The sequence below is a fragment of the Geotrypetes seraphini genome, chromosome 1 (genome assembly GCF_902459505.1).
Source record: "Geotrypetes seraphini chromosome 1, aGeoSer1.1, whole genome shotgun sequence".
NCBI classification, from domain to species: Eukaryota; Metazoa; Chordata; class Amphibia; order Gymnophiona; family Dermophiidae; genus Geotrypetes; species Geotrypetes seraphini.
The window spans coordinates 283030746-283045707 of NC_047084.1; the positions used below are offsets into that span (position 1 = coordinate 283030746).

The following is a 14962-nucleotide window of genomic DNA, read 5'->3' on the forward strand; positions in this document are numbered from 1 at the left end:
GGAAACATTTGTCCCCGTGTCATTCTATACTGCAGTGGTTTAAAAGACAGTTTAATTGCCTCATGACTGTAACATTCTCACCTCTGGAATTAGATTGATCCAATGTTGGGGGAGGATTTGAATCTGGCTCTTGGGTAGGATTCCTGAGTGTCCTCAGTACTTGCTCATCTTAATGCTTTTTTCACTAATGAAAGATGTGGCCTCTCACTGTAGTTGTTCTCCATGTTTTTACCGAACTTTTCCCTACACAGCTGTGCATGCTGTAGTCACATTATGCATGTGACAGTGTGACAACCGCAAAGAGTTCTGGTGGAGGATTGTTATAGCTGCAACTCATATCCTAAGGGTAAGAAAGGTGGGAGCAGTCAAGTCAGTAGTGCTTTCAGAAAATGTCAACTGAGGGCCTCTTCTCAGAAATTAAATACCAATCTGAAATGGGATTGCAAATTATTTTGGGGCTTCTTTTACAAAGCTGTGGTAATCGCTCTGACACCCACAGGGATTTAATGGGCCTCAAAGTGTTTGCCACATGGCAACCACTACTGCTGCTTTGTAAAAATTTGTTTCAGAAGCAAGGGAAAATTTCAAAATAAATTTTGTCAGCAGTTTGTTCATAGACCATTTTCCCATCGGTTTAATGCAACATGGCATCAGTTGTATTGAATTTTGACTCAAAATTATCAGGATTTAAAAACAAACAAACATGGGGGGTCTGCTTCCCTGCCTAATGTGCTCACACCAAAGAGAAGAAATTTGCTTGCTGTTTGACATGCTAGCTTGCTTTCAGTGTTAGATGGGTTACCACATATCAGCAGTAAGCTTCAGTAAGCTTTTGATGTGCTGTACAGCAGATATATCCATTTCTTCTTTGAGGTATACACTTCTCCTTCCAAATCCGCAGTTTCAGCATCCGCGCATTCAGTTATTTGCAATGTTTTTAAAATTAAAGCTGTATTCCAGACCTTCCCCGCCTCCCTCCTGCTGTCCCCCGGAATCCCTTAAGCCTTACCTGTTGGTCTAGCGGATTTTCAGGGCAGGAGCGATCTTCCTATGCTCCTGCCCCGTGCAGATCACTCATAGACGATGGGAGCTCACGGCAGCCATTTCCTATGAGTGATCTGCACGGGGTAGGAGCGTAGGAAGATCAGGTAAGGCTTAATAGATTCCGGGGGAAAGAGGGAGGGAGGCGGGGAAGGTCCGGAATACAGATTTAATTCTGGGGGGAAGCGGGGGTGGGTCAGAACCGGCCCGAATATTATTTGCATTTTTTTAATATTCACGGGCCAGCGCTGCCCCTAACCCCCGCGAATATTGAGGGAGAAGTATATTAGCAGCTCTACCTTATGGTATGCTGAGCATTAACCAGTTATAAACTCATAGCAGGTCAGTAAAACTACATAGAACCCAACACGGCCACGTTTCAGCATCAGCTTACATCAGGCGTGTAATAAAATAGATATCCAAATTGTCATATGTATAACTGATTTGTAATTGCTCAGGACAGGATACCTTAACAGCTGTATACATTACTGACCTGAAGAAGGAGGATTTGGCCTCTGAAATCTAATTGAAAAATGGATTAGTCCAATAAAATGGTACTTTATTTCCCATTATTTGTTTTATTTCTGTTTGTTAATTTGTAAAGTGATGATTGCTTTTCTCAGTTTTTTCAAATTTATATCTGCTATCTTTATATTTTGCACAATATTAAGGTAGAATACAGTGTTTTATTTGAATTTATTAATTGGAATATGTTAGCTTTGGGAATATTATTTGCTTCCATACAAAATATGGAGCCCCTTTTCAGGTTTTGTATTTCACAATGTGTCTGGTAATGGAGAGCTTTGTGTTGCTATTGTTCAGATAACATGAAAATCAGATTTTTTTTGGAATGGTGACTTTCAAAGAGAAATGTTCTAGTTTTGATCTGCACGTTGTGGGGAGGTAGAATATCGGCTCGCATATAACTAATTTTATTATGGTGTGTTAAACTTAGTTTTTCTTTTGCTTTCTTTCTCATTTTGCTCCTTGTTTGAGCATCATCTACCTCCTATGTGTTTATGCGGAAAAGTAGGTTAAAGTATGTGTGGTGAGAAACATTTTTCTTTAAGTTTGTCTGGAAGGATCTATTGTTTTGACATGGATGACCTGGGCCTAAAGGAGTGGTGCATGAGGCTCTACTGTCATTTACTGTGTTACCGAATCTACTACCCTCTAAGAAGCTGCTGCCATAGGCAGATGGCCAGTCTTGCCTTATACTTGGGGCAGCCCTTGCCCTACCCCTATTTTGTGTGCTGGTGGGAGGGGGGGCATGCCAGCTCATCCCTCACCTCAGGCGGAAGATTGCCTTGAGCCGCCCCTGGTTATACTGGTGACCAAGAAGATAATGCAAAGCAGTTATGGAACAACTGCATCCTCAAGAAACCAAACCTTTAACTTTTCCTTCACTTCTGGAGTAGAAAATATAGAGGTTTTATCATCTTGTAACACCTACAGTCAAGCAGGATATTGCAGCATAAAACAAAGATTCTGCTCCACTAGTTTTTTGCACATTGTATTGAAAGACCTTCACTTCTCAAGTACAGCTGCAGAATAATCTTGAAAGAGCAAAATACAATGCTTTTTCAAAACAGCTTTTTTTTCATTCAGTACTGCTTAAAAATATAGTCCTTATGTCTGTACGCCCTTTCAATATGCCACTGTTGGAGGCTCCCCATGATCTTGCCGGCCCTGCGTGGACTGACAGGAATTTTCAGCTTGTCAATCTCACCGGCCCTGTACGGACCAGCAAGAATTTTCTGTGGACCGGCATCAGTCCGCAGACCGGCAGTTGAAGAATAATGGTTTAATATCAGATTTATCAGATTTGTAATTAGAGGTTACATTGACATATATGATTTGTGGATTTGTTTGTGGATAGTAACCTAAAAATATAGCCATTACAGTAGCAGTTAAAGTTATGCAACGCATTTGGTGCCTAGTGCGATTCTATAAAAGGTATACCCCTTTTTTTCTTTTTTTTTTGTGCTATATATAGAATCAGCTTGTACTGTTGGACTGGATATTAAAGACTCGTGTCATTTATGAGTAAGCCTCAGCCCCACCATTCTACCGCTGTACTATCTCATAACTGCGGGAAGAATTACGTGGCACTTCCATCATTGGCTGCCCATATACGTTCTCATGTTCATAAATGAATTATTAATCTTTTGTCTTATTTTTTAATTTCTTTCTTTATATAAAAAGGTGATATGTGTACTTAGCTATCAGCCAACGCCTGGGAGTCTGACCCGACATGACATGTTTCGCACCGACTAGTGCTATATCAAGGGTCTTTCTCTTTATACAAACCAGAGTCGGATGACACGCGCGACCTCGGAAGACCCTTGATACAGCACTAGTCGGTGCGAAACATGTCATGTCGGGTCAGACTCCCAGGCGTTGGCTGATATAAGCTAAGTACACATATCACCTTTTTATATAAAGAAAGAAATTAAAAAATTCTTAAATTGGCACTTAAGAATAATAAGATACACTCTTTTCAGCTACAGTTGCAAAATAACGTTCAGAATTTAGGAAGTTGGTTGGTTGGGCTGAGAACTTTTCAGCACCTCCTCATACAAAGTGAATTGTTTTTGACCTGGCAGAAATCTAGACCTGGAAGTGACACGTGAAAATAGGATTAGGGAGACTTGCTTTTTTTTAATAGCCTATAGAAAGGTACATGTATTGTTGATCTTCTAGTTGCTAATGAGTGAGAAATATTATTTATTTTCCATGAAATATTTCTATTATTTATGTGATGTATTATCCCATCAAAACACAAGAGAGCAAACGTTTTATTCTGTCTGGTTCTAATACTTCTTTTGAAATGATTCCCCTCCCAATGTTTTTTCCACTTCCCATTTCCCGTCCTTTTTTTATTAATTTTACTTTGATGTATTTTAAATATCCTTACCCTCTCCTACTCTCCCTCCGTCTCATGTATGTTAATCCGAATCCGTCTAGTATTTTTTTTTTTAAATATATGATAAAATATTGCTTTTATTTACTTATTTTAACTGTCCCTTATAACCTTTTTATATTGTACACCGCCTAGACATTTGTTTTGATAGACGGTATATCAAAAATAAAGAAACTTTAAACTTGATTGTCATGAGCTGTTCCATTCATATTTATTCCTTCTGTTTTTTTTTAACTTTCAGACTCAGGCATCAAGCACACAAGGAATTGTATGCATACAAGCAGGTGAGAAACTACCTGATACAATTTGTTTACACCTTATATTGGGGCAGAAGGCAAAGGAGAAATTAAATTAGAATGCAGCACTTCCAAATCACTAAGATAAATTTTTAAGCAAGCATACTCCTATGTAAAGCTTACAAATGGTATCGAAGCTAGTTATCATAAAAGGAATCTACAAGTACCTGCTGTGGCACAGAACCAACTTCCTGGTGTGGTGTCCTTTGTGATACTGTTTATCAGGTCGGACAGCATACTTGTTGGAAAAGTATACCATAGAATAAAGTTTCTGCTTCCTGATGCTCGTCACCCCTGTCTTATGGTCAGCACTTCATTACACATAGCCCCTTCTTTTATTCCCTTTTCTGGTTTCTTCCAACATCTTAGGCCCAGGCTGAGTGAGATGTGAAGAGTGCACATTGATTACCTTCTGTGACTAACTCTTGGGTGTTAGGAGCAGCTCTGGCAATCGTATGCTGTTGCCAGGGTAATTAACAGTCAGCAAAACACTGAATAGGTTTCAGGAATCCAGGCATGAGGAGGTCTGCATGGCATTCATATTGTGGTGTAGCAAAGAAACAAGTGGGGAAGGGACTGTACACATCAGTCTCTAGACCAGGGATCTCAAAGTCCTTCCTTGAGGGCCGCAATCCAGTCGGGTTTTCAGGATTTCCCCAATGAATATGCATTGAAAGCAGTGCATGCACATAGATCTCATGCATATTCACTGGGGAAATCCTGAAAACCCGACTGGATTGCGGCCCTCAAGGAGGGACTTTGAGACCCCTGCTCTAGAACAATCATACTTTATTACAAATAAACATTTCTTAAAACATTACACATATATGAATTCAAGCCTAATATAAAGTCCTTTTCCTTTTATCATTGGACTCAACATGGTCCGTGTTTTGGCTTCCAATAGAAAGCCTTCCTCAGGGGTTGACTTGTAATCCAGTAGATGGCGCTGTGATAATGTGTATCTAAATTGGATTGTTTGAGGCTTGTTTAATGTTGCATACAAACTCGCAAACACAAAATGCTCTATAAAACCAGTCGCAAACGCTACTGAGAAATATACATGTGCAGTCAGCATCATAAAGCTGATGTGTACAGTCCCTTCCCCACTTGTTTCTATGCTGTGTTAAATTTTACGTGGGGTTGAGTTTTCCTTTTTTGTGGAGTATATTGATCCATATGTGGTGAACATTGCGGAACGAGCAGAAAGCCACAACAGGAGTAACTGGAAGGTGAAAAGCTGCAGTAAGTGGGTAATGTGCCCTTGTTAATTCATCTAAGAGTGAAGAGAGAAAAGTAGAGAGTGGCAGAAGGAAGGGGTCCTAAGACAACTCTATGCATAACAGAGAATAACAAGGAGACAAATTTTTTCCCGTCCGTGCAGGAATTCTTTTCCTGTCCCTGCCCCATTCCTGCAAGGTCCGTCCTCATCTGCACAAGCCTCAAACACTTTAAAGTCATAAGGGTTTGAGGCTTAAGGCAGAGTTTACAAGAATGGGACAGGGACCACGACAAAACTTGCGGGGACATGGAAATTGAGTTCCTACGGGGACAAATCTATCTCCGTGTCATTTTCTAGGCCAAACCATAATGTTGAAATATGTGCTAGCTGTGGGTAATCCATAAATACACCTTGGTTTCTCTTCCTTTGCCACGAGATCCATAGAGATGGCGGGGAAATTCAAAAATATCAACTAGAACTGTGGTGTTCAGTACAAAGCCCACAAGTCAATGGCAACTCTCAGAGACCTCCTGGGTAACCCGCACAGTCCTCACTATTTTTTTTTTTTTGGTGATGGGCTTTTACTGAAGAATACTGCTCAGTCCCTTCTGAACTTTCTGTTTGTGAATTCAGAATCCATTCCTTCCAGCCTGCCTGCTGACTAGCTCCCATCACCCAATGGTCCTACAAACGATCTTCCTGGCAGCAATTCAGCCAGGCTCTCTCTGGCCAACCACAGATACTTAGAGGAAAGATCCAAGCGATCCACCAAAGAATCCAACATGGAACAAAGGAACAGCTTTCTCCAAATATGCAATGTCTCCTTAATCTCCGTCTACCGACTGTTTTGTTCCATGTTGGATTCTTTGGTGGATCACTTGCCTTATTGCTTTCTCACACTTGTGTCCCATAAATGGCAAGTCAACTTAGGGGAGGGCTTCGATGGGAACTCCAATAATTTGGAACCTAAGGACAGTACCAGGCAGACCTCTACAGTCTATGACCCAGAATTTTTTTTTTTTTTAAGACAATTTAATCATGAATTTATAATGCGTGTAACTATTGGGCAGACTGGATGAACCATTCCAGTCTTTACCTGCTGTCATTTACAACGTTACTGTGTATACTTGCCCAGCCAGCTTTTCGGATGCAACACTGAATGTTGGCCATACCCACATACCACTGACCCGTGTATTCAGGGGAGGGTGTGGCAAAGTGGTTGGAGCTACAGCCTTAGCACCCTGAGGTTGTGGGCTCAAATCTCTCGCTGCTCCTTGTGACCCTGGGAAAGTCACTTAATCCCCTCATTGCCCCAGTACACTAGATAGTTTGAGCCCACCGGGACAGATAGGGAAATATGATAAAGTACCTGAATGTAAACCACTTAGGATATAACTGGTATATAAATAAATAAAATTCAGTGCCAGCACCCAGATATTGTGTGATAGTGAATAGCCAGCAGCGGTCAGTGTTTACAAAAATGTTGACCTCCACTGGTTCAATACTGACATGATGTCTATGTTCTGTACTGATTTCAAAAGTTACTGGGTGCTACTTCATGCGTGCCTCTACCCCCTCTTTCTCATTGTTTTAATATTTGGTGAAGAGACTGCTGGGTGGAGCTTTCAGTGCTACTCTGACCTCATTTTTTAGCCCTATCAATCTTCCACATATCCACACAGCCTTCTCTGTGTAGGTTGTTGTGCCACCCAGTATATTTGTTAATGTATACATACCTTGAACTTGAAAAGGTTGGGAAACAGTGCTTTGCAACACCCTGCTCATTATGTTGTTTTGTGCACTCTCATGCTAAGCAATCTTTCTCAGAAGACCAGGTTAATAATCATTTCTTAATGTAGATTTTATTTATTTAATTTTTTTATACCATTATCCCCAGGGAGTTCAGAATGGTTTACATGAATTTATTCAGGTACTCAGGCATTTTTCCCTGTCTGTCCCGGTGGGCTCACAATCTATCTAATGTACCTGGGGCAATGGGGAAATTAAGTGACTTGCCCAGAGTCACAAGGAGCAGCATGGGTTTGAACCCACAACCTCAGGGTGCTGAGGCCGTAGCTTTAGCCATTGTGCCACTCTAGAAATCAAAATGTAGCAGAAGTGAGCCAAGTATAGGACAATGAAGCCATTGTGATATCACTGATGAGGTTGACCCTTATTGGTGGAATGAGGCATTATGATGTCACAATATCAGCTCTGATTCTCAGAAGCTGGAACCTCTCACAATATTTATTTATTCAGTTTTCTATACTGTTCTCCCAAGGGAGCTCAGAACGGTTTACATGAATTTATTCAGGTACTCAAGCATTTTCCCCTGTCTGTCCTGGCAGGCTCATAATCTGTCTAATGTACCTGGGACAATGGGGAGGGATTAAGTGACTTATCCAGGATCACAAGGAGCAGCATGGGTTTGAACCCGCAACCTCAGGGTGCTGAGGCTGTAGCTTAAACCACTCCACCACACTCTACCCTCAGGCCACATCCATAGCTTTCTAGGAAACGTTTGAAAACACTTGTGAGCACATATGGTATCTTCTGTTCCACCATAGATGTATAATGCCTTTCGCATCATTTTATTATCCATGCAGCAGAAGTATCACGTTTTTCTAAGAACAGGAGCCATCTAATCTTGGGCTTGTAATTGGCCGTGTTTGCTTTGCAAGCTCTTCTTTTAGCATGCCATTGAAAATTTATTTTCCTCCTTATAGCCAGCTTTTCTCAGAGCTTTGAAGTTTTCTCATGTGTTTTCTTTTGGGGATTTTTTGTTGATTATATCATTGTGATCATTTTTTAGACACAGGCTCTCTGACAAGCTTGCCAAATGTCTTTTTTTTTCTTCCTTGAATCATTTTTCTCTGAATAAAAATACCAATTTTGTATCTGCTTTTATGGGCAATATGTCATAGAAAACTATTGCATCCAAAAACAATATAAACCACTCCAGTAATAATTTCATTTATTATGTTTTTCTGCATTTATATATCTCATTGACTGTTGATTCATATATGTTACTAAGGAAGGTTTTTTTTTATGTCAATGATGGATGGTTCGGAGTAGAGCTGCTAAGCTATAGCACACTCCATTTGTGCCCTTGGAAGTTTTCCATGAGCCATCTGAGGCTTTTCTCCTTCATTATAGTAGCTGTAGGATGTGTATACTTTCTTAATATTACTGGAGTGGTTTATATTGGTTTTAGATGTTATTGTTCCTTCTGTCCTTCAATTTTTGTTATAGAAAATTATTTGCCATAGGATTTTTTTTGTTCCAAATGGAAACAAAAGATTTCCATAGACTATCGGGTTTGCTTCAAAAAAATCAATGGTGCAAAGAACGCCTACAATATAGGCATTGTTCGCATACGTACAGAAATGTCTAGGCACGTCTATGGATGCCTAAGGCCTGTGTAGGCATGGTTTACACTAGAAGTGGCCTTAGATGGCCTTAGGCATGCCTATGTGCTTCTCATAGGCGCAAGTCAGAAGCCTTAAATATAGGTCTGTAAAATGCTGGCCTACATTTAAGGTGTCTGCAGAAGAAAATAGATGTGATTCTGGAAACGGTGCCTACCGGTAATTGACATGCGGTAAGCACCCGTTTTGCAGGTGCCTACTGTTGCAGGCTTCATTTCCAGAATCAAGTCCATTATGTCCAAGCAGCTGAGGATTTTGATCAGTTCTAGTTGGCTTCACCAGTCTTTGGTGGTCAAGTCTACCCTGCAAGGGGCCAAGAAACCTGAGATGCATGCCGGTCCTTCCAGAATGTGAGTCTCGGATCTTTCAATCATTTTGATAGACAACGTTTCCTGAATGCCAAGCTTCACACCTGTGCAAAATTTACATGCCCCACTATTTACATACCTTCTTAGAAAAGGCACATGTTCACTAATCTCCTTCCTAAAGAAGAGCAACATTCACTTTTCAAAAGATGGGGAACAGTGCTGTCTTTTGCAGGCCTAATTGGTCAAATCTGCCCTACTACAGGAGAGAGCCACCCAAGCTCCTCCCACACGTTCACCCGCTTGCAGTTCTGTACCATAGCACTTACACATACCCTTATAGAATAGCCTATATGGCATTTACACTCAGAAGTGCAGTAAATTTCTTTATTTATGCATGCAAGAGGTACATATTTACTGACTCGCCTCTTCTAGCACTTCAATCTAGAATTTCAGACTTAATTGAGCCAATGAATGAATACAAAAAATTAATTCCACCCCAAAATTAAAACTATCCTTCCCCTCATTAAAAGGCATATCCCATGCAGGAAAACTAGGGACATCCCTCCCCTTCAGAATCGCTGAGCTCTGGAACAACCTTACCTCCCCACTTCGGAATCTGAACTCCCTCCAACTTTTCCGTAAACATCTGAAAACTTGGCTATTCTCAAAAATGTAATACTTCCTCCCTCTCTGGTATACTAAGCCCCTCTAAACATTCTTTATACTAAGGCCTTAAACCCTTCATTGGAGTTCCTTTTCTATCCCAGCTCCTGTAAACCGTGCCGAGCTCTACGATTGTGGAGAGGATGTGGTATACAAACCTAAGGTTTAGTTTAGTTTAGTTTAATTCCTATTCATGCAAGCTGATTTTCAAAAGAAATCTGCTCATGAGTTCAAAGATTCCCTTCCACCCTCAAAACTCCAGTTATCTGCACTTTTGAGAGTATGTGCGAAAGATTGCTCATTGGTGTAGTTTCCCTGCTTAGTTTGGTGGACGGGGAGTAACCAAGTAGGGAAGCCATATTGATAGTGAGGAGCCAATCCAGTACATAGATCATTTGATGGGGTACTGTCTTCCCCCCACACTCGCCTCATGAAAAGGGAATGTAAACTCATCCACAACTTAATCAATACCCTATAAGGAACTAACAGTGGACTCTAAAACACTGCAAGGCCTCACCCACCCACTGCAGTCACTCAGTCACAAATGGAACAGAGAAAAAGAAAAAGAAGTGGAGAAAAAGCCTCAGTTCTGCTTCATATGGCAAAAAAACCCTCCACTTCATTTGAATAACCACTTGCACATGTGAACTACAGCCCGTAGAGAACCACCATGTAACTCAGCACGCCAGGAAAACATTCAAACAGTGACACTGTGGATAAACTACAAGCCTCCCTCAATTCCAAGCTAAGCCTATGGGAGAGCTGATTTTCATTTTGGGAATTTTCCTCCTAATGAAACACTCAATTACCCGAGCAATTCCTTTGAAAACTGTCCCCTCACTGCTGACCCTAAATGAAACTACGTTTGCTTTTAGTTTTTGTGTTTCCATTTTTGCAGTCTTTCCTTAGCTGTTTATTTACATTGACATTGTATTTCATTAAAGCAGGGTGGATCATTCTAGTTATACAGCTCCAAAGTGCTAATTAAATATACATTAATTTAATAAATCAGGTTGTTGGAGATGTCTTGAGTGACAGTCTGCTAATGGTGTCGTTTGTTCCCAGGTCATACTGAAGGAGAAGGTGAAAGAGCTGAACCTACATGAGGTGAGTAGAAGTATAACATCCTGTCTCTCTCTTCTCTTTTCCTCCCTGAATTCTTTCGATCTGGTCAAACTCATATTGGGAGATTTAGTTTATCCAGTCCTGTTCTGCAGCAACACCTGATTCTATACTGGTACTGAGGCAGCGCCGTCCTGGGTCAGGCCCCACTACCTGCCTTGTAAAGAAGTGCTTTCCTCTGAAATGTGCTGCTACACTGTTTTCTCCAATTGATTTATCATGTATTAAGCAAAACACCTTGTGTTCTTAACAAAGTGTTCATAAATGCACTCCTTCAGTGTGAGATCCAAGAGCTGAGTAGTCCAGATAACAAAAGAAAATAAACATTAACAAACTGTATGTATGTTTTATGAGGTGTCAGGTCAAAAGTGCGCTGGGACAAAGGCGCACACAGACAATTGAGCGCAACGTGGAGGCGCGCACCGCAGAAAATTACTATTTTTAGGGCTCCGGGGGGGTGTGGGGGGGTGTGGGGGGGAACCCCCCACTTTACTTAATAGAGATTGCGCCGCGTTGTGGGGGCGTTGTGGGGGATTGTAACCCCCCCCCCACATTTTACTGAAAACTTCACTTTTTCCCTGTTTTTAGGGAAAAAGTTAAGTTTACAGTAAAATGTGGAGGGTTACAACCCCCCAAACCCTCCACAACGCCGGCGCAATCTCTATTAAGTAAACTGGGGGGGGGCTCCCCAACAAAACCCCCCGTCAGAGCCCCTAAAAACTGTAATTATCTTCGGCGCGCGCCTCCATCTTGCGCTCAGTTGTCGGCGCGCGCCTTTGTCTTTCATGGGGTTGTCTATGAACCGTTTTATGATCATGGGATTGAGGGAGAGGGGGCAAATGAGAGAAACAACAAAAAGAAAAGATTTACTTTATACGGAGAAGGTGTTTCTTTTGTATATTCAACTCGCATTTCCTTTTCTGATGCCACTTTCTTGCATAAGTTCTGTTTACACAGGCAGAGTGATAAAGGTTTTAGATTGCCAGCCCATATGAGGTAGGAGATGTTTCTTTCATGTTGGCTCATAGTTCTGCGTGGTTAGACAAGAATTTAGCATTTGACTTGGAACAGGGTAAGCCAAGGGCATTTGTGTGTGTTGAATAGCAACTCCTTTTGGAAGCCATATATATTAGTGGGTCAGATGTAACTTTGTTGCAACACTTCTGCTGCTTGGTAACCCCATCTGGATTTCGGGCATTATTAGTGCTGGATTTCAGTGCCGAGTACTCTGCAATGTCAGGACCTGTTTATGGATTTACATCTGACAGGCTGCAGATGGACCTGTGTAATTTCTTGTTTTAAGCTTTAATCATCACTAGCTCTCACATGGTTGGTTTTTTTTTTTATTGCTTGATGTCCTTGGACAGTTCTGTGTCTGCTGCAAATGGACATCACCAGTCTGGTTGCATGCTTGTAAAACTGAATGCATTTTGCTCTGAGATTTGGTTTCCTGCAATTGTAGGACAGTGAAACAAAATCCTCATCAAAAATTGTGTTCTATCTGCTTCAAAGGTAACACCGGTGACCAGCAAGGCCCAATAAGATACCTCACTACAGAAAAGTTTTCATACTTAGCAGTAGATCCCCTGACCAGATGATGGCCTAAACAGGGTACTTAGATTGCTAGAAAATTTTTAATTGACATATTATAATAAAACATGATAACTTAGGAAGATGTTACCACCTGTTAGCATGTCTAGTTATTGTGATTTTTTTTTTCTTTTTTTCTTTTGTGTGAATGGGTACATGATTTTATCCCAAAAGATGAGCTTCATTGCGTGGAGATCATTTTGCACTTGTCATACTGTATGTGATACCTATTGCTTTAAAGTGCTTTTGTGATAGGTGCTATGTGTGATTTAATAGTACAAACATTTTTGCTTCACAAATTTTGTCACTATTTGTCTGTGAATAACCCCTTAAAAGGTGTTCACTATCAGAAGGAGAGAGATCTTGAAGATGAGATGCTCTAATTCATATTCAGCAGATTAAAATCTCCCATCAGCAGCACTTCCTCATTTGTGCAATCTTATGAATGTCATTTCCCAATTCTGTCTGTAGGTCTCTTCAATACAAATGGATGTGCCATCTTACATTTTCTGTTGCTTTTGTAAAGCATTTTATACATAAAAGTGCTATCCTAATGAAATATATTATAACCTTATATACCAGGCCTGAGACTCGTGTACTATGTTTTTGTGACAGCCACAATATAACCTGAAGTGACATTTTAATATATAGGATTAATAGCTCAGAATACTTATAAATAAAATGGCAAATCTCTTAAAATGCTTTAAAAGTGTAGACCGTTCTTGTCATACTAGTTTGCTTTCTCCCTAGGATAAGACATGCTCTGCATAGTCTATAACATTTTTTCATTCCACTTTGAAAAAGAAACACTACATCCTAGAAACAAGAAGGTCAAGTGGTATAAAGATCATCTTGGGCTGTTCAAATGGCAAGTTGTGCATTGGGAGTAAAAATGGCGGAAATCCAGAGACTTGTCTCACCTCTCCTTCTATAATCAATTAAAACCGCTCTATTTGACAAACTCCTTGCTTAATCAGATGACCTCTCTCAGGTATTCTTCCCCCTTTCTACCCCAATGTATTATGTATCATCTTTCTTCTCTCATATATTCATGCTTCTCCAATTTACTATGTAACATCCTTCTTCTTGCATTTTGCAATTCGCTGATTGTCTAGCCTTCTTTCTATGTGAACCGCCTAGAAGTCAGTTTGACTATGGCGGTATAGAAAAATAAAGTTATTATTATTATTATAAAAGCCTAGCAAAATCCTATAAAGAAGCAATTAACACTGCCAAACAGAACTATATCTCTGATCAGAATGAGAAAACCTCTATCTCTAAGAAACTCGATGCCATTTCCTGTTCCTTCACTTCCCTCTTAAAAAATAAATATGAAGTCTTCACTGCTCACCTCTCAGGAGCTAGCATTTGATTTTCAGGATAATGTTAACAAAGTACAGCTTTCTTTGCACTTACCACAAAGTATGCTACTGAGAGACATCCTCCCTATTGTCTTTATTCTTTCTTAGTAATAATAATAATAAAAAGTTTATATACCGCAGGACCGTAAAGTTCTATGTGGTTTACAATAATTAAAAATACTACAGATTGAATAAAACTTACAAAGCTAAAAGTTCATCACTAAAACCTTAAAGATCAATCGTTGTATAAAATTTTGAAATCAACTACCTAAGTATTTCAGGAACAAATATGTTTTTAGATGTCTTCTAAATTCTTCATAAGTATTAGTAAGCAAAAGCAGTTTTTCCAAATCTTTACCCCCTAATGCTGCCTAATACGAAAAAAGATGTTGATATTTTTTAAGTTTGCATCCTCTAACCAGTGGGGGAGACAAAGTTCAAGTGTGAGCTTCTCTTGTGTCTATTGGTTGAAAAAGAAAAAAAGGTCAGTTAAATATTTAGGAGCTAACCCAAATAAAACCTTAAAACAGAAACGGACAAACTTAAATTTCACACGCGCCTTCATCGGCAGCCAATGCAGAAGTCGATAAGAAGATGTGACGTGATCGAATTTCTTCAGCCCAAAGATCAGCCTGACTACCGTATTTTGCACCAATCGCAATCGCTGCATTTTCTGAGAAATTTCCACATAGGCGATATTACAGTAATCTAGTTGACTTAGTATAAGGGATTGTACCAAAATTCTTTAATCAAGATTTAATGTAACAGAACTCTTACCATGGCACTTAATGATCCAATCCTCTCTAAACTACTAAAGGTTGCAATTCACTTCTGAACCCATTTTTCTATCATGTTTGCCCTAAGCCTTCTTTAAGGCTTGATACTGACAATGTAGAAAGCTGCTGTCATCTAACATGTATTAAGGACTTCTCACTTAGCACTTTCCTAATCTCTAACTACCGTCCTATTGCAAAGCTACCTGTACAGGCAGTCCCCTGGTTAAGAACGTCC

At 40.2% G+C, this 14962-nt stretch overlaps 1 protein-coding gene across 6 annotated transcripts in view; it reads left to right on the forward strand.

Moving 5' to 3' along the window:
• RNF24 (ring finger protein 24) overlaps positions 1-14962 on the forward strand; it is a 116439-nt gene that overhangs the window by 82501 nt on the left and 18976 nt on the right. For all 6 annotated transcript variants that reach the window (XM_033952855.1, XM_033952828.1, XM_033952819.1 and 3 more), the window contains exons 3-4: positions 4206-4248; positions 10944-10985. In XM_033952855.1, the coding sequence (XP_033808746.1) occupies positions 4206-4248; positions 10944-10985 (85 nt within the window). The remainder of the gene's footprint in view (positions 1-4205; positions 4249-10943; positions 10986-14962) is intronic.